Source organism: Gymnoscopelus braueri, assembly GCF_963280865.1.
Source record: "Gymnoscopelus braueri genome assembly, chromosome: 12".
NCBI lineage: Eukaryota > Metazoa > Chordata > Actinopteri > Myctophiformes > Myctophidae > Gymnoscopelus > Gymnoscopelus braueri.
The window spans coordinates 6896819-6924788 of NC_137614.1; the positions used below are offsets into that span (position 1 = coordinate 6896819).

The 27970-nt window shown below is 43.4% G+C and overlaps 1 protein-coding gene across 1 annotated transcript in view; it reads left to right on the forward strand.

Moving 5' to 3' along the window:
• The window catches only part of LOC308096889 (membrane-associated guanylate kinase, WW and PDZ domain-containing protein 1-like), a 199769-nt gene that overhangs the window by 156645 nt on the left and 15154 nt on the right, over positions 1 to 27970 (forward strand). Inside the window, exons 16-21 of the mRNA XM_080444399.1 lie at positions 4378 to 4412; positions 8818 to 9106; positions 19746 to 19837; positions 21494 to 21689; positions 23688 to 23835; positions 24208 to 24362. Coding sequence (XP_080300525.1) covers positions 4378 to 4412; positions 8818 to 9106; positions 19746 to 19837; positions 21494 to 21689; positions 23688 to 23835; positions 24208 to 24362 — 915 coding nt within the window. The remainder of the gene's footprint in view (positions 1 to 4377; positions 4413 to 8817; positions 9107 to 19745; positions 19838 to 21493; positions 21690 to 23687; positions 23836 to 24207; positions 24363 to 27970) is intronic.

A 27970-nucleotide genomic window follows, 5' to 3' on the forward strand; every position in this document is an offset into this window, starting at 1 on the left:
ACACAGAAATGGTCCCATATTAATAATGAGCACTAGTGAGGACCAATTATATGAAGATAAGGTTGAAAATGGGTGAAGTGTGCCTTTAGATCTGCTATTTCCTGTATCACAGATGAGTGTAGGATCCACGGGGGTCAAATTGATTTTCAGTTTGTTTCTCTTTAATTCCTTTGAAAAAGGCAGCCATCGATCGAGCCATATAGTCATTGTTCAAACTCCATTAGTGCCTTTACCTGGTCTGTGTAGGGGAACGCTAATCAGGTTTGACCCTGTTCATTGTTCAAGTGTTACAAAGCGAAACGTTTCCATGTTGAAAAGAGATCAGCCTCCCACGCTGGCAATGTTGCAAGGGTCACAGACACGCACGCACGCACGCACGCACGCACGCACACGCACACGCGCACACACACACACACACACACACACACACACACACACACACACACACACACATGCATAGCGGTGGAAAGTAACTAAGTACATGTACTAAAGTACTGTACTTAAGTACATTTTGAGACTTTAGTAAAAACATTACATTTTCTATACTTTTATTTCTACTCCACTACATTACAGAGACAATATTGTTTATTTTTACTCCACTACACTTATTTGACAACTTATAGTTACTAGTTACTTTGTAGATTTCGATTATTATTGCAAAACATACATTAACCACTTGAGTCCTTACAGTATATACGTACTTTGACTATTTGAAAATAAGATTTTTTTTATAAATGTTGAAAACATGGGACATTCCGAATCTGCATAATGATTACTTTCCCTTAAGTATAGTTTTATGCTGGACTCTTACTTGTAACAGAGTATTTCTACATTGAGTTCTTCTTCCACCATTGCACGCATGCAGTCTTTGTGGACAATCCCACAAAAAACAGGGTGAGAGAGACGGTGAGAGAGGGAAAACAGAGAGAATAAATTATGAATTGTGTGGAGTGAGAGAGAGAGGGAGAGGGAGAAAGAGAGGGGCTTTGCAGCAACACAAAGTTTTAACTTTTAATGATTTCTCAGCGATGCTGCAGAGTGTGAATATGAAAGAAAGATTCTGAGCTGGAGATGTTCTGCTCTCAAGCCCCTGTGTTAACCCCTTCAGACCGGGAACGCATCTGTGTGTCATTTTTAGATTTCTTTGGGCTATTCAAAAATAGCAGATCTACAATCTGGTGCCGTGCTACGAGCTTGTAGATCAGCTATTTTTGAAAAATCTTGAAAATGTGTGCAAATCTTTGAATATATATATATATATATATATATATATATTTATTTTTTTACTCAAATCTTTGCTTCTGGGGGTCCCTGGAACAACATATTTTGAGATGGGGTCGGTGGCCAAATACATATCATTTTGGGGCTCCTTGACATGAAAAAGTTTGAGAACCACTGATTATAGCAACTTAAGTTTTTTCAAAAAACTGTTAGGATTTAGAAGACATTTTTAGAATCCCCCAGAAACAGTTAAAAATGTTCTCTTTAAAAACATATATATCGAAAGATTAGCACACATTTTCATGATTTTTCAAAAGATCTACAAGCTCATAGCAGATCTACAAGCTCATATAGTGCGGCACTCGGTGCCCCGCTATGAGCTTGTAGATCTGCTATTTTTTAATAGCCAATGTATAAGATAATGGTTAAAGTGGTTAAAATCTAAAATTACAGATGCTTTCCCCATCTTAATGGGTTAACCCCTTGAACCCCAGCAGCATCCGTATTGTGGGGGACCGTGGCGGGTCCATTTTGTACACTTTCAGAGTAAAATTAATACTCTGCGTTTGACTGTGTGGAGTCACTGTTCTCCTATAGAAACCGTTATGGACCTTTTCACACTTGACATCATACATCATACATCACACATTCTAAATGGGTCTTAATGGACCATTGGCTCTGAGAGTGTCAAAATGCACCCTATGGGTACACTTAGGGTCCATGTTGAATGATACTCTCAGAGTTAAGGGTGTCATTTATATTATGGTTAAAACAATACGCTTCTTTTGTTAAAAGGTTTATTGCTCTGTTTTCTGATAGTATTGATTGCTATAGAAGAGTTTGTTCAGTAACAGGAGTCTCCCTGTCTCTCCAGCTCTTTAGTAAACAGAAAATGCATTTTGAGGTTGGGATACCAATTTTATCCAATCAGGAGAGAGACCTCACACAGATTAAATGACAGATTAAACTAGTGAAATAATGTGAGTGATGACATTTTTTTTAATGGAACTGGAACACTATAAAAATGTAAGCTTAATAAATAGGTACTCACTCCTGATCATCTGAAATTAGCAACCCACCTGAAATCTTATTTGCTGTTTATTAAAAGGTTGAGAAACAGGGAGACCCCTGTCACTGAACAAACACTCTATAGCGATGATTGCTCCCGGGCATCCCTGGAACAAAACGTTTTGAGATGGGGGTCCACGGCCAAATACATACCTAAAAAATGTTTCTGAATCCTAACAGTATGTTGCTATATCAGTGGTGCTCCAACGTTTCCATGTCAAGGACATGCCATGTATTTGGCCGCGAACCCCCATCTCAAAATATGTTGTTCCAGGGACCCCCAGAAGCACAGCTTGGAGTTAAAAATGTTTGCTTTAAAATATTTTACTCGATCTTTCAAAAAAAATAGCAGATCTACAAGCTCATGGCTTGGCACTCGTTGCCGCGGCATGAGCTTGCAGATCTGCTATTTTTGAATAACCAGAGAAATCTCAAATGACACGGATGTGTTCCCAGATTGAACAGGTTAAATGAGTACCGAGTGTGTTAGAGTCCGACCGGCGTAGCGACACACTTCCACTGACAAGGTGTGCATGCTATATTTGACACGCTAGACTCCTGCCACTGTAGTATGTAGGACAAACGTTTAACTGCCACGAGTAGCATAGCAACAGTGGCTCTTTGTGGTCCCACTTTATGTTATTTATACTGCATTTATATTATTATATACGGTATATTTTTTTATATCTTAGTGTTTTGCACCGTTGTAAGAGATGGCATAGCGCACTGTTCCTTAACGTTGATTTACGGGTCAGGGTCCATCTGGTTCCATTTGTACACTCTCAGAGTTACATTAACACCTGAGGATCTTACGATGTAGGTCGGGATCCCAGAGATAAAAGGTTGTGATCAAATGGGGGGTCCATGGCCTTAATGCATACCAAACTGCAGGGTCCTTGAAATGAAAAAAAAAAGAGAATCACGGGGAATATCAAAGGACAATACAGTTCAGGAGTGATATTCGTATACTTTTGAACGTTGGTGAATTTTGTGAAATAGCGGCAGTTTAAAAGCCGGTATCGTGGATGTATCTCCACATGCCTGTTCGCTTTGAACGCTCGCCTCATGACAATTGACACTTCAGTGTTAATATTTCATGGAGGAGGTGTGTTACATTGATCTTTCGGGGGTGAATCTCTGCGTGATCCGTGTGTGCGTGTGTGTGCATGTGCGCGCGTGTGCCTTTGAGAAAAAGAGAGAGAGAGAGAAAGAATGAGGGGGTGGGTGGGTGTCTGTAAGCAACTCGCTAGTACATCTAGGAGGAAGAGGGGGAGGGCACAAAAAAGGAGCGAGAGAAGATCCTAGTTTCCAACGTGTGAGGCTTCAAGCAGAGGCAGGGGGATAGAGAGCAGGTTCGGGGGGGGGCCAGGCAAGGCATGGCAGGAGGGCAGGCAAGGCGGGATGCTCAGACTCGCCCTTTGATAATGACGCTTTAACCTGCCCCGGGCTGCTGCTGGCGCCGTCCCTCTACTACACGGATAGCATCCCGGATTCTTACCTGAGCGCAGCCGGCACACGGCAAGAGAGAGAGAGAGAGAGAGAAAGGGAGGGAGAGAGAGAGAGAGAACGAGGCGTTGGGCTGGTGGGTGGGCGGACAGAGAGAGAAAGAGAGAGAGAGGGAGAGAGAGAGCGGTGGGTAGGTTTGTGGTGGACCTGTGGCGGCAGCATCATCGGTAGCAGTCAGTGTGTCTCTAATGTAGAGCGATGAGTGGCTCTTCGCCCTAATAGCGGTGCAGCGCACGGAGAGGAGAGGACGGCGAGGAGAGGAGAGCGGGGGGGGGGTAGGACCTCATCACTTAGGCAACCCCTAGCGCAGTGGTGTTGCTGAGAGGGAAGAGAGAGAGTGAGAGGGCGGGAGGAAAGCTGGTGAAGCCAGCTGTGCTCGCTGGCTGGCTGGCTGGTTCGCCGGTTCCCTCGCTGCTGCTGCTGCTGCTGCAGGGAAAGCGTCGTCCAACAAGAAGCGTTGGTTCCCGGGGAGTTTTTTGTTTGTTTTAGTTATTTTTTTGTTGCTCAGACGAGAGGACGGGGGGGACGAGGAAAACGACCGGTCATTAATGCTCTCTCTGTCTCTCTGTCGCTGCTTTGCAGGAGTGGTGCCGGCCAAGCGGAGTCCCAAGCTGGTGGTGAGTAACAAAACACTTTAACTAACTCTGTCACGTACAACACCTGTCCAATCCTCCTGGTGCTGTAGTTTAACCCGGAGAGGTGTGCAAATGTAACCAAATGGACCCGCAAGGGTTCATTTGGTTACATTCGCACACCTGTGTGTGTGTGTGTGTGTGTGTGTGTGTGTATATATGTGTGCCTTGTTTCTGCATTTTAGACATAAAGACGTGGAGAGAAGAGATCTCTCCCTTCGTCCAGAGCTCCATAAATCTTCCTCCCGCCTCTTGACTTCGACGTTCACATGTTTTTTTGTTTTTAATCAAACGCTCGCCGTCGTCACCGCTGCATGCGCTCCCACAACACCCCCTCCCCCACCCCCTCTCCTCTCCTCCGCGCTCTGTCGCGATGGCGTCATCCTCTCCTGAGTGATGAAGGACAGCTGGGGGGGGGGGGGGGGTTGAGGGGGGCGAGGGGGCTGGGGTCCTGGCAGGACAAGGCAGATAAAGATCTGAAACGGCGGGGCCAGCTGGCGGGTGGGTGGGTGGGAGAGGAAGAGGAAGGCATGATGATGAGGAAGATGAGAGTTTAGAGAGAGAGAGAGAAAGAGAAAGAGAGGGCGTCCCTTAAGAGTTGAATCACTGAGTCGACCCACGGCGAGCGGGGGACGAAGGGGACTGAACAGAGAATTTGATTTGATTTATTTGAGTTTAGGTTTCAAAGAAAAACACGACAAAGAAAGAAACGTCAAGGATAAAAACACACAATAAAGTCAGAGGCTGGTTTCCGTGGTGTAGTCCTTGGTGAAAATAACAAAACAACACGAGAACAGGCATTAGTACATCATATAATATAAGACACTTTAAAGACTATATGAAAAAAAGAGAGAAAAATGACAGCATATAAATCAAACAAGCGGCTGCTAAAAATAACCTTTTCTAAAAGACAAAACAAAGATGTTGACTGCTAATGCTAATGTTATCATCAGTCAAGTCAATAGGCTCTATGCACAGCAGCCATTATTGGAAAGAAATTGGGCCTCTTCCTTACGTCCTTCACAGGTGTTACCAATGATACTACTGATGAAGGCTCTGTTCCATTCTGGTCAAACACAGTCAGGGTGCTGACATTGTGCATGTTGGCTCACTGGAAACACTCTGCCACACCAAGTGGGTCTCAACGTGGGGTCCCTCATGGTTCATTGAGGGGGTTCCAAATGGACCATTACAGATGTGTAACTCTTGAGAGGGAGCCAAATGGGAACCCCATAACTCTCAGAGTTATGGGGTTCCTAAAAAAAAAAAAATAATAATTAAGAACCACTGTGCTCCACTAAATGGAACAGAGCCGTCATTAGTGACATTGGTAACACATGTGAAGGAATGGATGGAAGGATGTGAAGTAAGGAAGAGGCCCAATTTCTTTACAATATGGCTGCTGTGCATAGAGCCTATTACATTTTTCTTTGCAGCGGCGGTTAGGAGAGACATTGGGGGGGGGGGGGTAAATCAAGGCATGGGGGAGGGGGTCAACAGTTTGAACAGCCGCACTTGCTCAGGTGTCACAGAACAATTATTCAGGCGTTTTAAAGAGCGTCCGCGGCGCCTCGTTTTTACAGCTCATCTCCATCTGATGAGAAATCAATACTGGAACCTGGCGAGCGGCCAGGGAACGCCATGGGGAGCGTTGAGTTACGGTCAGCCTCGGTTCAACCACCTATAGGGATAGAGCCACAAAAATTACACCGTTCTACCCCCACCACCCCCACCCCCACACCCTCACCCCCGCAGGCACACTTGTCCCAAGGTCAGTATGGGACAGTGGATGTAACCCAACCCCAGGAAGGGTGTTAACAGGAAGAGTGGACACCTTCAATGTTAACCCCATGTAATCCAGGAACGTGTCTTCGTCATTTTAGGTTTTAGCCATAACCATTATTTTTCTATACTTTGGCTATTCAAAAATAGCAGATCTACAAGCCAAAGTAAGAAATCTAAAATGACAGAGATGCGTTCCTGGATTGAATGGGTAAAATTGATTTTACCCATGTAAAAAAGAACAAATCCATACTTGCGAGGCTCACCATTGTTCCGATCCGCACCAAACTTGTCACAAACCCAGGGGCCACATGTGGCCTCCAGGGGCCACGTTAGAGGGCCCCCAGGGGGGTCCAGGGGGATCCAATCCGTACCAAACTTGGCACAAATACTGTTCAGGGTTCTGCCTCGAGAACAGTCATACATGGGGCCACGTCAGGGGGCCCACGGGCACACCATGGTCCAATCCTCACCAAAATGTGCACAAACTGTTCATTGGTCTGCCACAAGAATAGTCACACCGAAACAAAAAAAGGGGGTGGCAAAAAAACTAAACATAGGGTAATTGAATTGTGGTTGTAGACAAGACAAACAGGTTAGACACCTGTTGTATTTGATGAATTGTTTTCATTTACAAAAAGTGAAAAGTTTTTATTTACAAAAATGCTCATACCCTACCTGAACATAATGTATATTTGGTACATATCTGTCAAATGGATAAAACACGAGAGAGCTCGAAACGTGCGTTGTGAGCTTGTAGAGCAGCTATTTTTGATGAATGTTCACCTAATACGACATGCCCAGAATTGGAAGTGGCAGTTGCCATCCCTCCCGGGACCCTAAATGACCCCCCCCCCCCCCCACTCCCCCTCTGTGTTATGTCACTGAACGTGTCGAGAGGTAGGCGACTCCAGCATGTCAGCCTTTTTAGAACCAGCCTGTCTCCAGTTCTGACTAAACACACACCGCAATGACAAGTCCCACCTCGTTAAGAAGGGTGGGCTCCTTCTGCCCCACCTCGTTAGTGGGTGGATCCGTCTTTAAGAGGGTGGGCTCCCTCTGTCCCACCTCGTTAAGCCCGTCTACCAATGATCAGACGAGAAGCCATCTTGGGGCCTGACAGTTTCCCCTCATTAATATTCTATGCCGGGATATTTTTAACCTTTCAGTTTCTCTGGATGTAAATCCAGATCAAAGCAAGGCAATGTCCTTTATGACCGTAAACGCAAGTGATATGCGTGTTATCATAACCAGATAACATATGACCACGTTGATTTAGACGTAAAGTGGCTGTAATATTCAATGAAAGGGGTGAAAGCTGCAGCTAATGGTTGTGGAAAGGAATTTGTCTCTGCCGTTTTGAAACCTTGTGTTCAAAACCATTGCTTTTTTATTATCATATGAAAATAAAAAAAATAGCCGTTCTACAAGCTCACAATGTCGCCTTGCGACTGCTATTTTCACCACGTTTGTGCGACACTCCTGTATGACATGGACATTCTGCCCGAATTACTTAAAAATCACATGTATCATTAACATTTAATATAAATGTAATTACTTAATTATCAGTTTGATATCTACAGTAAGTAATTGTACACCTAACTGAACAGGAGGAATAGTACCTACATATTAAAAGGTGCAGTAAGTGATCCCCCCCTTTTAGTTATAATAAGCATTAAATAGCTCTATATTGTGATCGTAATTATTGCTATAGACTGTTTGTTTAGTAAGAGGGGACTCGTCTCAACAGCTCTTTAACAAATATAAAATGCATTTTCAAGTCGGGATACCAATTTAATCCAGTCAGGAGAGAGAACAACACATTGGAAGTGATGACTCAAAGAAATGAGACATCCGTTTGGCTCCCATTCATTCCGCAATGTTTCCTCTGCGCTCCACGTGCACACAGTGCACCGCAACACGCAACACGCAAACAAAGTGCAACAACCTTCGGCATGTTGTCTTCTTCCATTAAACGCCTCGCATTTTGAATGACCCTCTGGCAGCCATAGAAACTATTCAAAAGTCATTTTTTCGTCATGCGGCCACACGCGCGCACGCAGGCATGCAGGCTTTCAGTGACAGATGTTCTAGTGCTGCTGTACTGTGTGTGTGTGTGTGTGTGTGTGTGTGTGTGTGTGTGTGTGTGTGTGTGTGTGTGTGTGTGTGTGTGTGTGTGTGTGTGTGTGTGTGTGTGTGTGTGTGTGTGTGTGTGTGTGTGTGTGTGTGTGTGTGTGTGTGTGTGTAAAAAAGATGACCTTGGAGAGATTTCTGTGCTTCCTTCATTGTCCTGTATCTGCCTCTTATCACTGTGACTCACTCATCACCTCCTCTCCTCTCCTCTCCTCTCCTCTCCTCTCCTCTCCTCTCCTCTCCTCTCCTATATCTCTCCTCTATCTCTCCTCTCCCTCTCTTTCTCTCTCTCTTCTCCTCTCCTATCTCTCTCCTCTCTCTGTCTCTCTCTCTCTTCTCCTCTCCTTTCTCCCTATCTCTTCTTCTCCTCCTCTCCTCTCTCTCTCTCTCTCTCTCTCTCTCTCTCTCTCTCTCTCTCTCTCTCTCATATATATATAACGTCTCTGTCTCTCTCTCCCCCCCCCCCCCCCCCCAGCAGCAGCTGGAGAGAAGGGACAGCCAGAACAGCTCCCAGCACAGCGTGTGCAGCCACCGCAGCGCCCACACCGACTCGCCCGGCCACCACGCGCCCTCCGTCATGCCCAGCGGTGAGGGGGTGGGAGGGATGGCCGTGGCGGTGCCCGCCGCGCCCACCCAGCCCCTGCCGGGCCTGCCCCCCTGCAGCCAGGATGGCCCACCCATGATGGACGGCACTCTCACCCTGGGGAAGAAGCCCGACCCCTTCAAGATCTGGGCTCAGTCCAGGAGCATGTACGAGAGCCGATGTGAGTGACAGGCTTTCACCGTGTGTGTGTGTGTGTGTGTGTGTGTGTGTGTGTGTGTGTGTGTGTGTGTGTGTGTGTGTGTGTGTGTGTGTGTGTGTGTGTGTGTGTGTGTGTGTGTGTGTGTGTGTGTGTGTGTGTGTGTGTGTGTGTGTGTGTGTGTGTGTGTGTGTGTGTGTGTGTGTGTGTGTGTGATCTAAGAAATTCCATTAACTAGCTATTTTCACTAGTTTGGGTCCTGGGGAGACACACAATTTATCTTTTTTTGTTTGGGAACCACTGACTTTCTAAACAAAATCTCTTCACCGAAAATAGTTGTGTGAAAGATCTGTTGTGTCTGGAGTACGTTATAGTTATAGAGCAGTGTGTTTAACTGTGGAGGTAAGAGTCTTACAGTGTGCTTGTTCACCAGAGCTTATATTGTAATGGTAGCTGTCATACCTGAATGCATCCACCTGTTTGACTTTGTTCACATTTTGGCATCAACAGTGATGGGGGGAAGGGGGGGGCTGAGAGGGGATATTTTCTGCCGTGCATCCCTCGTGTACGCCCCTTCATGATTCTGCAAACTGGTACCAGTTTTATTTCACAATGTTTTTGTCGTGGAAGAATAACATGGCCAAAAAACGCTTTACTCTCTTTTGAAGTGAAGACCTGAATTATTTTAACGATGTGGATCACAGTGTTTTATTTTTCAACCAACGATTAGTCCCTGGTGGGCTTTTCTTTTTCTGTGTGTGTGTGTGTGTGGACTGCCTACGTATAGTCAGTGTTGCCATGTCTGCTTATTATAAGCGACTTTGGGCTTGTTTTTCTGTTAAGTCGCTTGCAAATATTGGTAGTTGCGGTTTGTGTTTTTTGGTACTGTACTTAATATGTAATTGTCCGCATACACCCCCCCCATCTGAAAATATTTCCTGCCAGGGACCCCATACAAGATTTGTTTAAATTACATTTTTATATATATAATAGCAGATCTACTCTGAGCTTGTATATCTGCTATTTTTAAACACCCGATGCATATAGGTTTAAAGTGCTCACGTGGCCTATATATGTAGTCGTTTCTTTTGGGCTTTGTTTTCATAGACCCTGGTTTGCTGATTTCTCTCGCAGAACGTGGCAACGCTGCCTCAGCGTGTGTTCATGCGTTGGTTGTTGCAGTGCTAGTTAAATCTTGAATCTAGGTCTGCTGCTGATTAAATATTAACTGGGCCCGGTGAGGGCCGCTTTAAGCTCCCTGTGTGATTGGTGTAGCAGCTCCAATGCGTCTGATACATAATATAACCCCTGGAGAAGCTGCTGCGCTAGCCTCTGGTTATAGCTGCTGCTTACAGTCGGCCGGGGGATTAGCATGGTTAATAAAGCCTGATTTATGCTTGGTCTGCGGTGCCCAGTGGTGGAAAAAGTACTCAAATGTTTTACTTGAGTAAAAGTATCAATACTGCAATGTAGAAGCACTCTGTTGCTGTTAAGTAAAAGCCTGGAATAAAAAAGATTACTTGGGTAAAAGTACAAAAGTATTGGTATACACTGGCGACACTCTTGTATGATCAAGTAGGGCGTTAATTTACGAAAAACGTAAAAAGTTGGAGAGAGAGAGAGAGGGAGAGGAAGAGGGCGGAGAGATATGAGGTTTCAGAGAGAGATGCAGTAATGGGCTTTTTCTTTCTTCCTTCTTCTTTTTTTTTAAAGACGGGGTGCCGTGATTTTCAGTGATTCCCCCCCCCCCCCCCTAAAACATAATCATCAGGTACTATGGTTATACTAGGAGGAAGATTTTTTTTTTAAAGTGTACAGAAAGCGTTAAAATTATGCTTTTATGTGGACACACCTCCAGTTCATTAAGTATACCTGGTTCTCACCTTAGCACCTCCTCCACTACCTTAGCACCACCCACCTGTCCTAGTCCCTCCTCCTCCTCATGCCCACACCTGTTGTGTTATGATAATGCGGGGGAGGGTATATTTTTACTGTGTCATTAAAGCGCTGTTTTTCTATTGGCACGTTTGACCCTCAAGGTTTCAGCCTCCAGGAAGAAACTCAAAATAGTCAGAGAAGACATAAAACACCATAGAAACACCACCAGGGGGCTTAATGTTCTATCAACCTCATAGACACATGGAAAACAGAAAAAGTGCAAAACCATGGCACCACCTCTTTAAGGTATTAATATGGTCTTAAAAGTAATTGAATTGTCCCACTGTCATCTGGGGACCCCCCCAAAATCACCCCAAAGGTTGAGAACCACTGCATTGTAGGGTTAGTGCATAGTAGGGTCCCACAAAAAAAAAGAAGGGAAAAAAAAATGGGGGTCCGTGGGGCACTCGGGTTGCGTCCGTGGCCTAATGCATACGGTATCAAACTAGGGGTCCCTGAAATTGAAAAGATTGAATCAGTGAACTAAACTATAATCCAGGGGTTTCCAAAGTTGGGGTCGCAACCCCACTTGGGGTCGCGGGAGACTGACGGTGGGGTCGCAAATTTATTTTGGGTCATTAAAAAATATATATTTTTTTTTTCTTATTCAACAGAATGGATAAAATACAATCTAAAAATGATCACAAATAGTACATTTTGCCATTTTAATACATTACAAATGCGCATCGAACGTGCACGTTTATGTGCATAAAATACCTCCAGGTTTAGGTGGGGTCGAGTCAATGGCCGCATTATTTTGGGGTCGCGGGCTGAAAAGTTTGGGAACCCATGCTATAATGGAGCCCCAATGTACACTGTAAAATGATCATTTAACTTTGGGGGTCCATTTGGTTCCATTTGTGCAATCTCAGTCCATGTGAACCCCTGGTGGTCCCCGGACCCCACGTTGAGAACCAGTGGGCTAATTGGGCAAAGTTCACATCTGACTGCAAGGGAAGATACACAACAGTCTTTTTTGACCAGAAATCCCTGTTTGTCAGTCACATCCGTCCAGTGGTGTAAAGTAACTAAGTACATTTACTCAAGTACTTTTTTTTAATTTTGAGGTATCTTTACTTTAGTGGAGTATTTCCAATTTTCAATACTTTTACTTCTACTCCACCACATCTCAGAGGCAAATATTGTACTTTTACTCCACTACAATTATTTGAGAACTAGTTTCTGGTTACTTTGCAGATATAAATTATTATATTTTAAAACATACATTAACCATTTCAGCCCTATTTTATACCTAGGCTATTTGAATAGCCGATCTACAAGCTCACAACGCGTCGCATCGTGACGCGTTGTGAGCTTGTAGATCTGCTATTTTCAAACATTTCAGTACTTTTACTTTTGGTACTTTGCGTACATTTTGATACCAATACTTTTGTACTTTTACTCAAGTAACATTTTGAACACAGGCCTTCTACTTGTAACAGAGTATTTTTATATTGTGGCATTGCTACCTTTACTTAAGTAAAACATTTGAGTACTTTTCCTGCAACATTTACCAACTATGGAGTCAAACTCCAGACCGGTCACACGTCCTGGCAGAGATGTGCGCTCCACTGAGCATGGGAACCTTCCGCGCCCGCCCCGCCCGTCAATACTCAGATCCGTAGACCGACCCGTCACCCGTGATTATTTCAAAATACGAACCAGACCCGCCCCGCCCGTCAAATAAACGACCCGTTGTCCGCCCGTTTACCCGTGATTACATGCAGAGTAAAATGTAAATCCTATTGAAAAGTGTGTTGAAAAAGATAGCAGCCTTCAACAACAGCGCTACATTCAGTGGTCAGGTTCGTAGGCTACAGAAATCAAGTGAAGACGGAGGAGCGAGCTTAAGCCATGCGCGCGAACGCGCATCTACGCAGCTGAACAGGATGTTCAATGTGTTTTTGTGAGTTAAGATAACTGACCAGCGTGCTCCATGCAGTTGTGCTGTGTTAAGTGACGTTGTTTGGGCGGAAACAGTGCTCTCTGATTTTCACAATGAAATGACACCCGCCCGCGATTAGTTCAGTACCTGTGATCTTATCAAAGTAACATTTTCACATGTTTTCACCCGTCAAACGCGGGTACCCGTCGGGTATCCGCGGGTACCCGGCCCGTTGCAGGACTCTGGAACCTTCTCTAGTGGTTTCTAGTCATGGCTGCCAGTTCCCACCTGATGTTGTGAGGGAGTTCTGACTGCCCCACACCGTACTGAATAACTACTAGCTTGCATAGTGTCTTCAGTGTTGGACTTAAATCTAAGATGTACAGGTCATCAAAGAGTTCGCTGTCATTGTGTCCCCCAGAGAGGATGATACGATCTCCCACCATGCAACAGCACATCCCATACCTCGGAGTAGGGGCGTTTCCCTTGCGTTCAACGTTCCTCCAGGTGAAGGTCACTGGGTTGAATTTCCACAGAGCATTTAAGTACTGGTTAACGTTGTGGCCACCATATATGTACAGCTCTCCATTGTAGGCAAAGGCTGAATGATCGCCTTGAGAGCATTGACCTGGGAGAAGCTGTGCAGAGATTGTTTCCAGCCAGCTGTTGGTCTCTGTGTCAAACACTCTGAACCCCAAAGCCCCACAGCCCCCAAATACAAACATCTTTGTCCCGATGATGGTGGCAGAGTGACAAACAGGTGGTGGAGTGCCTCTGGTGTTAATTAAAGACCAAACCATTGTGGCGGTGTCCAACTTGTACATAGTGTTCCCAGTCATGGTGACGGTATTGTATCCTCCATAGATAAACATGACCTTCTCCAAGACACAGGCTGTGTGGTAGCACCTCGCCTCTGGAACAGTTCCAGAGATGTCGGGCTTGAACCATCTGTGGGAGTCGACATCAAATTCATAGAGCAGGTTGCAGTGAGGAACGCCTCCCCAGATGTAGATGCAATCTGCTATGAGTACAGCTGTGTGGCCCCAGCGCCAGGAGGGAACATCAGGTAGACCTTCTCCTCTTCCAGTCGTCACTGGGGGCGACTTCATCCAGAGTAAAGACTCTGTGTTTAAGACGTGCACTTCAATGTGATCGCTGTTGTTCCTTTCCCCTCTAAAGTAGTACAGCTTGTGTCCTACTGAAACAGCAGCACCATGGTATTCCTCTGGTGTTCCTCTCAGATTTACAGTCCAGTGTAACATTTCACACACCAGCACCACCTTCAAAACAGTGTCACCAACTACAGTAATTACACGGGGAAACAGATATAAGATATAAGCTGTCACGCTAAAAGTGTCCGAATGATGTTTCTTTTATTCGACGACTCATTTTAAAGGACAGTTACATGGTGACAGTGTGATGTCATTGCATTATGATGTCATGATGTAGAATAAACTGTGACATCAAGCAAGCACGCACGCACGCACAGACACACTAGAATAGCAGCATTTCTGTGGTGTTTTGAAGTCAGGTGAGGAGGATGAAGCTAGACTCAGAGATGATGATGATGTGGACATGTTTTGGGAACCTTCCTGTCGGGGTCATTTGGGTCACCGGTCCACTAACCTCAGGGCTTGACAGTAAGGCTTGGCCTCTTGTCCGAATGTCCGGGGCAAAGCGGATGTTTTGGAACAGAAATGTACTTTAAGTGTCACAACAACAGCAAACATTTGACTGGCTTATACCATAGATTCTGCCCAGACAGACTGCTTCTCTGGTCCGGTCGTTGTGTGTTGAACCTGCAGTTTATATATCGTTGCTGTCGGGCAGAAACCTCTCATCTCCATCTTCTAACTTGTGTTTTTTTGTAAATTAAAGTCCTACTTGATCAAGCGTCAAAAGTAGCAGATCGAGAAGCGCGAAACCCGAGCTTGTGGATCTGCTACTTTTGCTATTTTAAAATTTGAATCCTGAAAAGTTTTGGACATATGAGGTTTCCAGGGGGTGGGGTCTGACCATTAGCCAATCAGCGCCGCAGACCGTTGTCAGGATGTTGTCAAGCTGAATACTATTGAATACTTTATTGACAATTGTTTTTTCTAGTAAAAAAAAAAGCACCAAATGGATAAATGGATGAGACGCACAAAAAGCCAAGGTCTAGTTTCCATTGTGGTCCATTAAACATTTAAACACTCAAGCAAACTGGACAAGAACAACTGGTGCAACACAAACCAGAGAGAGAATGAGCTGCTGACGTAGTTGTGGGAATTAGATCTTTTTTCTTTTTCAGTGTACTAGTTCGGTCTAGTAGGCTACAGTATGCAGTAAAGACATTCAGTTCAGTACAGTACAGTACAGTACAGTACAGTACAGTACAGTACAGTACAGTACAGTACAGTACAGTACAGTACAGTACAGTACAGTACAGTACAGTAAAGACATTCAGTACAGTTCACTAAAAGTTGTGTTCACAATCGATGAGTCATACATCAGTTTGTCCGGTGCTTGGCTGGAGCTCTGCAATGTAGTCTCTGACTGAACTGACACACACACACAGCTAGGGGTCCTTTCGCTGACTCATCGCTCCTCTCAGCGCAACATGTTCACCCGACCCGTCCTCTCAGGCTATGGGACACGTTGTACACTCGAAATACGCCTCGTATTTCAATCATGTGAACGTGTTTTCTTCTCTTTTCTTTTGTGACAAATCTTTTTTTGTTGACTTTTTACATCGGAGCAACCCATTTTGTTCAGCAATTTGCTTTACAGTGTGAGGACATACACAATTTTTGCCTGCATGTGTGCAAATGTCCACAACCACCCACATGCATCTCTCGACACTTATATCCTTTTTGGTACCCTTCACCCTTTTTGATGATAGTGATTGGTTAGGGCAGTGGTTTTCAACCCTTCTCATATCAAGGACAAGGTCCTTTATTTATTCAGTATTTGAGCCATGGAACCACCATTTGATGAGATTTAGCCTCTCGCAGACCCACAACTTTGAATATGTTGTCGTGGATCAAAATAACAATTCTTGTACATTATCTAATCGTGTAGATTGTGTAGACTTGTAAATTAAGTAATGCAAATGTTTAACAATAATTTAACTCTTGAGAGCGCAAAATTGAACCAAATGGACCCTTACGGGTCCATTTTACGCTCTCAAGAGTTAAAGATCTAATAAGGGTCCGTTTGGTTACCAACTCTTCATCATTTAGCTGGGGACCACCTGGAACCCCCTCAAGGACCACTGGTGGAGAACCACTGGGTTAGGGGGGAAATCAAATCCCCTCCCCCCTTTGTACATGGCTTTAGAGTGGAAGGCAATGTCAGACTGATTAAGCTTCTAGTAGCTTCAGTGTGATAATGCAGGCTTTGTGTTATGTTGCTACTCACCTCTGCTATTTTACCCATTTGAAACTTATGCATTTAGCCCGCTACGAATCAATACAACATCCAACCAGTGTCCAAACTTATATTGTTTTGTTTATAATGATTAGGAGTCCGATTGATTGATTGAATACTTTATTAGTCAGATATATAAACAGCACGTGGAGACAGTAATGTTACCGCAGACATCACAGCCACAGGTGGTAGCCCTACACGGAGGCGACCTGTGGCTGTGATGTCTGCAGTGACAACAACAACGCACCTCTCGCCGTTAGCCCTACGTTGATCTGTGATTACTGTCTTTACAGACGTGGGTCAGCGGAGGGTTAATTACCGGGCAGACGAGGGCGGTGTGTTAAAGTCACACTGAGAGGGGACAGACACACAGGGGCTGTTCTGATTGGCTCAAGCGGTGGACCTGTGCCACCCAGACTAATCATGCCAAACGGTCCGCGACGCCTTCTGTGCCATGTGTCTGGCCGTGCCCGGGGAGGAGGGGACAGATTGACACTAAATCGCCCGTGTCCCTCCTCCCTCCCTCCCACTCTTCGTCTTCATCCGTGAGAGGTGTGAATGTGTTTGAGTGAGTGGGCTATTATATCGTCTCTGTCGGGTGGAAACCTCATATGTCCAAAACTGTTACTTTTCAGGATTCAAATTCAAAAAGAGCAAAATATCTACAAGCTCGTGGATCTGCTCATTTTGATTATTTTGTGAGACGCTGATCAAGTAAGGCGTTAATTTACGAAAAAAATCTAAAAGTTAGATTATGGAGATGGAGATGCCCCGACAGCAACAATGTCCAAAAGGGTTACTTTTAGGAAATTGTAAAAAAAAATAACCTGTCTTCCAATCGAGCCAATGTAGTTATAGTCACAAGATCTTGTTAATGCTTTTCATTGGTTCTAAATAGTTAAAGTAGCAGATTATTTTTACTACTTTTGTGCGACAAGTATAGCATTAATTTATACTGTATATATACATTTGTTTTTATAGCGATACAAGGTTTTTGCCTGACAGCAACTAAATGCGTGGTTTGTGTGAGAGTTGAGAATTGGAGTTGGAATGGACTTGGACAGATTATTGATTAGTAAATGTTTCGTTGTAGATAACATTGTGGAGGCCAAATAGCAGCAGATACAGAATCTCTCCATTGGTCGAGCCTACTTTTCACCATGCATTGTGGGATGGATAAGATGAGTCCACTATATACCGTGTGTAGGGTATAATAATTACCACTTTAACATTCAAACATCACTGCAAAATCTCTATATAGTGCACTTTTTATTAACCCATTAAAACCAGGATAGCATCTGTCTCATGTTAGATTTCTTTGGCTATTCAAAAATAGCAAATATACAAGCTCTATAGATCTATAGATATGCTTTTATTTAATTTTACCGTGAAAATGTGTGCAGATTTATAAATATAAATAACTTTTAACACATTGAGTGCCAAAAACGGTCCGGACCGTTTTTGAGAAGACATGCGTTGTGTGCCAAAAATGGTTATGACCGTTTTTGGGGAAAAAAATTAAAAAGAATTAAACCAAATATTTTTTTTTTTTTTTTTTTTTTTAATTCTCAGCACCAGGAGATATCATTTTTCGAATATTTAGACTCCAATCCACTTCCTGGTTAACTTATGACTTCAAAAGCCTGTATCTCGGCTCCTGTGTACTTTTTTTCTAAAATATGTATTTTTGACTATTTTCGACTATTTTCAACTGGCTGCAACTATGGAACGGATTACCTAATGTTTTAAATTTTTTCCCCCCGATTGTACGAGACCTCTATGTGTGTAATGAGGGGATCACCTTGAGGACGGTGATCACTGAAAATATTTTGTGACTACTTGAAAAAGGTTCAAAAATTGTTAAAAATCCAGGCACCGACTGTACCCTGTTTTAAAAAGACCCTGGCACTCAATGTGTTAATATATTTTTTTAAAGCTAAAATGTTTACTCAAATCTTTGCTTCTGGGGGTCCCTGGCACAAAATATGTATTGTGAGATAGGGGTCGGAGGCCAAACAGATATACATTTGGGTGTCCTTGACATGAGAACCACTTATATAGCAGCATAAGTTCTTCAGAAAACTATTAGGATTTAGAAGGCATTTGTAGAATCGGCCTCCGGTCTTAATGGGAAATGGAACCAATTGGACCCTTACGGGTCTGTAACTCTGAGAGTTAAATGAACACTGAAGATTTTACAGTGTAGATTGGGGGTCCCAGAGATGAAAAACGTTATCAAATGGGGGTCCGTGGTGGTCTAATGCATATCAAACTGGGGGTCCTTGAAATGAAAAAGGTGGAGAATCACTGGTTTGTGATTGTACATTGAGTGACAGTGCCAGTGCCGCCAGTGCAGCAGAAAGGCAGTGTATTCATAGTCATTCATATACATGAAGTGATAATGCCGGTAAATATATGGACAGTGCAGCAAGTATTCAGTGATGAGTCGACATATTTTTTTCCTTGGAGCCCCCCCCCCCCCCCCCCCCCCTTATGTCTGACTAATGTGGAGACCCCTCCCGCACACACTTGTGTTTTTCAGACAACTTGAGTCTTCTCATACGATGAATAGCAAAACAAAATGGCCGATCTACACGCTCTCGTGTGTACAGTTCTTGCTATTTTTGAAACTTTTCTTGAAGTATTTTAAAACAATATTGACTATATGTTTGACAATATAATGAAATGCCCAAAATAGGGATGCCAGGTTGAAAATGTTTATTAGTCTGCTTCACAATGACAATACATTTGGCTATAGGACAAATTGGACTAATATCGCATTGAGTGGATGAAAGCAACGATGATTTTGTGCAGCTGCCACCCCTCCCTAGCTTTCACATTTAACCTCAAAACTGAGGTATTTTATTCATATTTCCTCCATCTCTGAATGTTTTTTGTTTGTTGCAGATTCATCTGATACACACGTGTTTTCTTTCTGCAACCACCATACATTCATTAACCCATTTAGACCTGAGGCCGATTCTAAAAACGCCTTCTAAATCCTGTTTTCTGAAAAACTTCAAATATTTATTCAAAAATTACAACAAATGTATGTTGCTATATACTGTACATATCAACAGGAACCCCAAAAGGGGTTCCCGTCCTGAAAGGTATAGTTACAAATAGGGGTTCCTGTCCAAAATGGGTTAATCACTTTGAAACTGGCATCCCTATTTTGGGCTTGTCATCAAATCGTTTTATTTTTCCAATTTGTATTGTAAAGATAGCAAAAAGTCTCCGATCTACAAGCTCACAACGCATCGCATTGTGATGTGTTGTGAGCTTGTAGATCGACAATGTTTTTGCTATCTTTGAAGTCGGGCTTAAGTGGTCACTTTTTGCCACCTTCTAGTTTTGATGAAATGACGCCTCTGGTTGGACTACCTGCAAACAGACAAGGCCTCACATGTCCTCTCTCTTGTTGCCTTCCAGTGCCTGACTGTCAGGAGCAGGACATCTTTCTATGGCGGAAGGATACAGGCTTTGGCTTCCGCATCCTGGGAGGAAATGAGCCCGGAGAGCCGGTACGTATATCCCTCCCCCCTTGGTCTTCACCGTTTACATTAAGGCCACGTTTACACTGTAACGATCAGAACGGAAAACGACAAAGTGCTGTTGCGTTCTCACTTTTTATTCTGTGACGCAACAGTGATTGAAAACGCTGTAGTGTGCATGCTAGGTGGCTAGGTGGCGGTGTGACGTGCTGCCAGATAGACCAGTCACACATGCGTAGAACCACTTCCTATCACGACTGTTTGTTTACGCCGTAATAGCATGCGCAGTGTGAGCCGACATGAGCCATGATGTCACATGTTTTACGTTTTCCCCCGTATTGCCTGTTTACATACTGTAGAGACACGAGGCGGAGCTAAGATTTCGAAAACGCTGTTGCCGTCTAAAAGGAAGGCACATCTGATATTTTATTTTGCCTTTTTCTCTAGAGACGGTTGTCGTCTAAACAGGGCCTAAGATCCCGTTTCCAACGGTCCTTTTTTTTTAAGCCTTTTTCAGATTGTAGGAAAACAACAGAGCTAGAAAGAAAGAAGGTTAATGCGATTCATTTGTACTCTTCACTGCACTGACACTGCAGCCTCCCGGGAGACAGTCATGGAACCTAATTACCTTTTATCATTGGGATGGTCAGACAAAAATCACTCTTGATGCATAAAAAAGAATTAGTACAATATAACAGAAAGAACAGAAGATATAAAACGAGAGGCTTGCATGAGATGGAAAACAGTTTAGACCATGGGTCTTCAACAGGGGGTCCTCAGAGTTACTACCGAGGGGGGCGGGCGGGCACCATAACTTTGTGTGATAGGAACCTGTTTTTTTTTTTAAATGAACCATTTGAACCCCAGCATCCTTATTCGTTCGGGGGAACATTCACCGAAAATAGCGTTGCGCTGCGACGTGTTGTGAGCTTGGAGATTGGCTATTTTCGGCGAGGAGATTTGGTGTAGAGGGAAAAAAGAGCAGACAAAGTACAGAGTGAAAGGTCTGGTGCACTAGGTATTGAGGGTTTAAGTGGTTAAATGTCTGAACATACACATTAACATGAAACCAACAGATGTGTAAACAAACAAACAAAAAAAACATGAATTGACACTGATGATAGTTCTGTCAAACAAGTCGAGGCTATCTATGAAATAATCTATGAAAAAGTTTAATCTGCAACATAATGGTATACAATATGTATTCTTTATAGTGTATGTATGCTTCACCTCTCACTCAGCTAAGAGGTCCTTAGCTTAGCCTGAATAACGTTGCAGACCCCTGGTTTAGAGTGGTTCAAAGGGTGGGAAGAAAAGGTGTGTTTTGAGTCTAAAGTGTCCAGAGAACAGTCAGTTCTAACAGGAAACAGTCAGTTCTAACAGGAAACAATAGGTCATTCCATTCTTTTGGGCCACCACAGAAAAAGCTCGATCACCTTTTTGCTTCAACCGGGTTGGTTGGACCATGAGAAGCACCCGGTTCTGTCACGGTCGTTGCCCGGGGTCCCCCACCAATCTATCCTTCCCCCCCGACTCCTACTTTTTTTCCCTCTACACCAAGTGCCTTCACCAAATCTCCAATTTCGGGAACGGGCCCCAAAATCAGGCATCGGTCGACCTCTTTAATTCATCCAACAAGCTAACGCTGTGTGACGGCGCTCCTGCGGTTTCCTTCCTTCCTTCCAGATCTACATCGGCCACATCGTGAAGTACGGCGCAGCGGACGAGGACGGGCGGCTGCGGTCGGGCGACGAGCTGATCTGCGTGGACGGCACGGCCGTGGTGGGCAAGTCGCACCAGCTGGTGGTCCAGCTGATGCAGCAGGCCGCCAAGCAGGGCCACGTCAACCTCACCGTACGACGCAAGGCCAACGCCTACGGAGGTAAAGATGCGCATGCACAAGTGGTGTAAAGTAACTCAGTACATTTACTCAGTACTCAGTACTGTACTTAAGTACAATTTTGAGGTATTTTCACTTTACTGGAGTATTTCCAATTTTCAGTACTTTTACTTCTACTCCACTACATCTCAGAAGCAAATATTATACTTTTACTCCACTACAATTATTTGAAAACTTGAGTTACTAGTTACTTTGCAATTATCAATTATTTTATTATGCACCGCACCTATATAGGTGGCGTGCGTGCACACAGGTCACGGGTGACTTTGTTGGTATTAATATTGGACCTATGCGCGAGCGCGCGATGAATATCCAGGTGTTGAAAACACTGCCTCTGGCGGTCAGAAGGAATGAAGTAGATTAGTAGAACATACATTAACCACTTTAGCCCTATTTTATACATGGGCAATTTGAAAATTTATTATATTTTATTAATATTTTCAAACATTTGAGTACTTTTACTTTTGGTACTTCAAGTACATTTTGATACCAATACTTTTGTACTTTTACTCAAGTAAATTTTGAATTCCGGACTGTTACTTGTAACATAAGTACCTCTACATTGCAGTATTGATACTTTTACTTAAGTAAAACATTTGAGTACTTTTTCCACCACTGGTGAGGATGCGCGTGCACACACAAATGCACACACACACACACACACACACACACACACACACACACACACACACACACACACACACACACACACTTTATTGTCACATGGCAGGTTTACAGGTGTAAAGAGGTGGGTGATGGGTGTAAAGAGGTGGGTGATGGGTAATCTATTATTTGTAGTTTTGAGGGAAAAGGGAGAGCAAGGAGAACACATAGGAACGGCACACACGCGCGCACACACACGCGCGCGCTCGCACACACACACACACACACACACACACACACACTGATATAGATAGAGCACCGAGCAGAGGCACTGAGGCCAGATAACTAGCTATAAATAGACCATAAATAGACCATGCTGACACCAAATAATGCATATAGATACTATGTATGTACAGACAGCATGGCCTATGGTTGGCCTACTATTTTTGTATAGGAATCACAAACCACAAGAGCAGAAGGTTATACTATTTTTGCTGCACGGCGTACTGTCAATGCACAGTAATGACTGATTTAAAGGCAGTGTATAAGTGGTATGTTTTGGTTAAAACAGCTGGTAGTTCACCAGGTTAAAATGCTATTTAGATGGAATGTTATTTAGGGTTCATTGTTCAAGTGGTATCCTATAGTTTCAATGTACAGACTGTTATTTATAAAAGTATATTGTTAGACTGATGCCATAGGTTCTGGGTCCTAGTTTACTGAGGCACTACACTGTCTCTCTGCGTCTGATGCATGTGTTTACCTTGCTTACTGTAAGTCGCTCTGGATAAAGAGTGTCTGCTAAATGCCTGCATTGTAAATGAGAACCATTGGTTTACTTAACGCATCTGTGTCACTTTAGATTTCTTTGGCTATTCAAAAATAGCAGATATACAAGCTCATAGCACGGCACCGAGTGCCGCGCTATGAGCTTGTAGATCTGCTATTTTTGGGGAAAGAATCGTGAAAATGTGTGCAAATCTTTGAATATATGTATACATTTTTCACTCAAATCTTTGCTTCTGGGGGTCCCTGGAATAAAATATTTTGAGATGGGGGTCCTTGACATGAAAGAAGTTTGAGAACCACTGATATTATTATAAAAAAAACTGTTAGGATTTAGAAGACATTTTTAGAATCCCCAGAAGCAAAGATTTGAGTTAAAAATGTTTGCTTTTAAAAAGATATATGTATATTCAAAGATTTGTTAACATTTTCATGATAAAAAAAAAAATGCAGAGCTACAAGCTCATAGCGTGGCACTCGGTGCCGCGCTATGAGCTTGTAGATCTGCTATTTTTGAATAGCCAAAGTATAAAATAATGGTTAAAGTGGTTGAAATCTAAAATGACACATCTCCCTCTCTCTCCTCCTCAGTGTCTAAAGGCGAGGGGGACGTCCCTCCGTCCCCGGCCTCGTCCCACCACAGCAGCACGCAGGCCCCCAGCCTGACGGAGGGCAAGCGGACCCCGCAGGGCAGCCAGAACTCCCTCAACACCGTCAGCTCCGGCAGCGGCTCCACCAGGTGCGTACATAAGCCTGGAAGCTGGCTAAAAAATATTGGAAAAAATGTAAAAATACATTTATTTTTACATTTTTTTGATGGGACTGTGCATATTGATGAACATTACAAAAAATATAGTGTAAATACACAGGATTTAGCAAGAATGCTCATTTCCATCCAGATATACATGAATACATTTTCATGTATATCTGCTATTTTTGAAAAGCCAATGCATAAAAATATGGATGGCGGGGTTGAAAATGATTGTGACGCTTTATTAACTAATTTTGCCAGGGACCCCCTGGTACCCCCCCAAGGACCCCTGGGGGTCCCCACTTTGAGAAGCAATGCAATAAAGGTCTCATCTTTATCTCGTCTCTTCTCCCCATATAGCGGCATCGGCAGCGGGGGAGGGGGCGGCAGCGGCAGCGCGGTGGTCCCCGCCTCCCTGCAGCCGTACGACGTGGAGATCCAGCGGGGCGAGAACGAGGGCTTCGGCTTCGTCATCGTGTCGTCCGTGTCCAGGCCGGACGCCGGGACCACGTTCGGTAAGTAAAAGCCCCTCCCCGACGACGATGAATGTGCGTGGTCTCTTATTTGATTTGATTTGATTTATTGAGAATATATTTAAATATTCAACAATGAACTCCATCAGACGGATGCATAATATGGAATAGGGAAGCAGATGTATCGTCGCTGTCGGGCAGAAACCTCTTATCTCCATAGTCTAACTTGTTGTGTTTTCCTTCCGGGGTGCCCACACTTTTTGGACTTGAGAACTGCTTTTAAAATGACCAGCTCAACAAGATCTACCCACCAAAAAAAAGTATTATCCCATTGCTGAAAATACTTGAAAGATGTACCTGAGGGGGCTTTGGAATAGCGGCGCTGGCGTTCCATATAAGACAAACACACTTGGAATGGGAAATAGTGGGGGGGGGGGGGGGGGAGTCTTCTTCCCATTCTGTATGGAAGGGTGGGTTTTCGGGTTCATTTTTGCCATGCACATTTTTAATATAACTTTGTAATACTACTGACGTTTGCGCGCAACACTTGAGAACAAAGCATTGTATGGGGGGTTTGTCTGCTATAGAAGCTGTGAAGGGAGCTGACCGGCCCTTCTTGATGTCAATCAATCAATTTACATGAATTCAAGTGGCAGTTGCCAAAAAGAGGAAAAGTTTTTTGATTTTGGTTTATAAATAAAAATAAAAATAATATAATTGGTATTTTTTAGGGCCATGTCATGTGGTCTATACCTGCACAGCCTTTGTGATCTACTGGTAGATATATTGTGATCTACCTTTTGGGCCCCCCTACTAGATCTGCTACTTTAGCTGTTTTTGTTTTTATTGGAATCCTGAAAAGTAACAGTTTTGGACATATGAGGTTTCCGCCCAACAGAGACGATATGGAATAGTGAAGCATAAGATGTATTATGGATGCCATACAGATTGACAGAGTGCTGATCCAGGCCCCTGCTGCTGCTGCTGCCTGTTAATATGGGATGTTAGTTCCATGTATATCTGCTGCATCCATCAGGCCATATACATCATGTTTACGTGCAAACTGTTCAGCCCCCCCCCCCTTCAAATAAAAAAACAGCAAAAGTAGCAGATCTACAAGCTCAAAACTCGGAATGCGTCGCTTCGCGCCGCGTTTCGAGCTTGCGGATCTGCTACTTTTGATGCTGTTGTGAGACGCTGTAGTATGATCTGTGGGACTGAATGCAAAGAAACGACAGCAGATGAGAGAGAAAACCAATGCAACCAGATGTTCACCGGAGACTAATACGTCGTACAGTGGTTAAAAATAGTTAAAAGTGATCAAAGGTGCTCCTGGATCAGACAGGAAAAACATGAGAAAAGAAAACTGAGGATCACACTTAATTGAAAAAAAGGAGGAGACAGCTTTTATTAATACAAGGCAAACAACTCCAATAAGTTTGGGCCTACAGAGGCCTTTGTTTGCCTTGTATTAATAAAAGCTGGCTCCTCCTCTTTTACAATTGAGCAGTGGTGTAAAGTAACTAAGTGCATGTAGGCTACTCAAGTACTGTACTTACTTCAATATTTACAATTTTCAATACTTACTTCTACTCCAATACATCTCAGAGGAAAATATTGTACTTTTTACTCCACTACAATTATTTGAAAACTTAAGTTATTTGTGGATTTTGATCAGCTATTTTCAAAAGATTTTAATACATTTGAAAACTTGTGAAATAGGGATAATCTGCATAATGAGTACTTTTACTTTTGATATTTTAAGTATATTTTGATGCCAATACTTTCGTACTTTTATTCAAGTACATTTTGAATACCGAACCTTTACTTGTAACAGACTATTGATACTTTTACTTAAAGTAATACTAGGTAACTTTTTCAACAAAACTAAAGTTAAATTGTATATCTTTTGTGAGTGGCAAAAGTTTCACAACACCCACTCCATGAATTTCACCCCCGAAAGCCTTTTATACATATATTTTCTATTGAACGGTGATGGGGGTGTCTTTCCCGCGAAAATGACGTCATGTAGCCGGAAAACGGAAGCGGAAATGCACCGGTTTCCTGTTTGGCCAGGAACTACCGCACCTGTTTCCTGCTTGGCCAGGAACTACCGCGCTAATAACAAAAGGGAAACTGATTTTAAGAGATTGTATGATTTGAAGGTCGAAAAACTACAGAAAAAGAAAACACAGCTCACGGTAACTAAAGCTCCACCGGCTAAGAGAAACGATCCACAGATCGTATAAAACAATTAAAAGAACGCTTTTTGAAACGCTTCCGTCTTCCGGTGAAAACAAATGGAACTCTGGGTAACAGAGGAATAAATAAACGTCCTGCAGTGACGGTAATGACCAGCAGAGGCTGCTAAAAATCGTTATTTGTGGACCTGCACTGTATAACTTTAAAGGCATACTAGGTAACGTTTTCAACAAAACTAAAGTTAAATTGTATATCTTTTGTGAGTGGCAAAAGTTTCACAACACCCACTCCATGAATTTCACCCCCGGAAGCCTTTTATTTATATATTTTCTATTGAACGTGGACGGGGGGGACTTTCCCGGGAAAATGACGTTCCTGGCCAACGTCATGACGTCGTGGCCGACGTCCTGGCCGACGTCATGACGTCGGCCAGGAACACCGCAACGGTTTCCTGTTTGGCCAGGAACTACCGCGCTAATAACAAAAAGGAACCTCACGCTGATTTTAAGAGAATGTAGGATTGGAAGATCGAAAAAGAACAGAAAAAGAAAGCACAGCTCATGGTAACTAATGCTCCACTGGCTAAGAGAAACGATCCGTAGATAGTATAAAACAATTAAAAGATCGCTTTTTGAAACGCTTCCGGCTTCCGGTGAAAACGAATGGAATTCTGGGTAATCGAGGACTACGGAAATTGTATGCAGTGACGGTAGTGACCAGCAGAGGTTGCTAAAAATCGTTATTTGTGATTCTGCATTGTACAACTTTAAGTAAAAGATGTGAGTACTTTTGAGTTGCCCGGATCCTCAGTATTTTTTCTCAAACTACAGCAGATGTCCGCCTCCACCACACTTCCGTTCCGTCTGTGCGGTCACGTATATTTGTCTTACTGTAAATCAAATTAGCCGAAGCATATATAGCTTGCTGCGTAGCAGGGAATATAAATTCAATAACATATGTTTTGGTGAATGAAATTGACAAACAGAATGACAGCTTCCGTTCCAGGGCTTTCAGGGAGGCATAGATACAGTGCAATGTTTTTTTAATCAAGACAGAGAGAGAGGCAGCTGTGAGGTGAGGTGATACAGGCAGTGGTGGAAAGTAAACTAAGTACATTTTCTCAAGGACTGTATTTAAGTAAAGTTTGAGGTATTTTACTTTTTAATTTTTCGACACTTTATACTTCTACTCCACAACATTTCAGGAAAAATATTGTACTTTTACTCCACTGCAGTTATTTGAAAACCTTAGTTTCTAGTTACTTTGTAGATTTAGATAAGTATTACAAAACAATAACATACATTAACCACGTCAGCCCTATATGCTATCTGAAAATAGCAGATCTACAAGCTCACAATGCGTCGCAATGCGACGAGAGAGAGAGAGAGAGAGAGAGAGAATGTTCTCTCTAACAATGGACAGTGTGTCAACACATCAGCGCTTAAAGC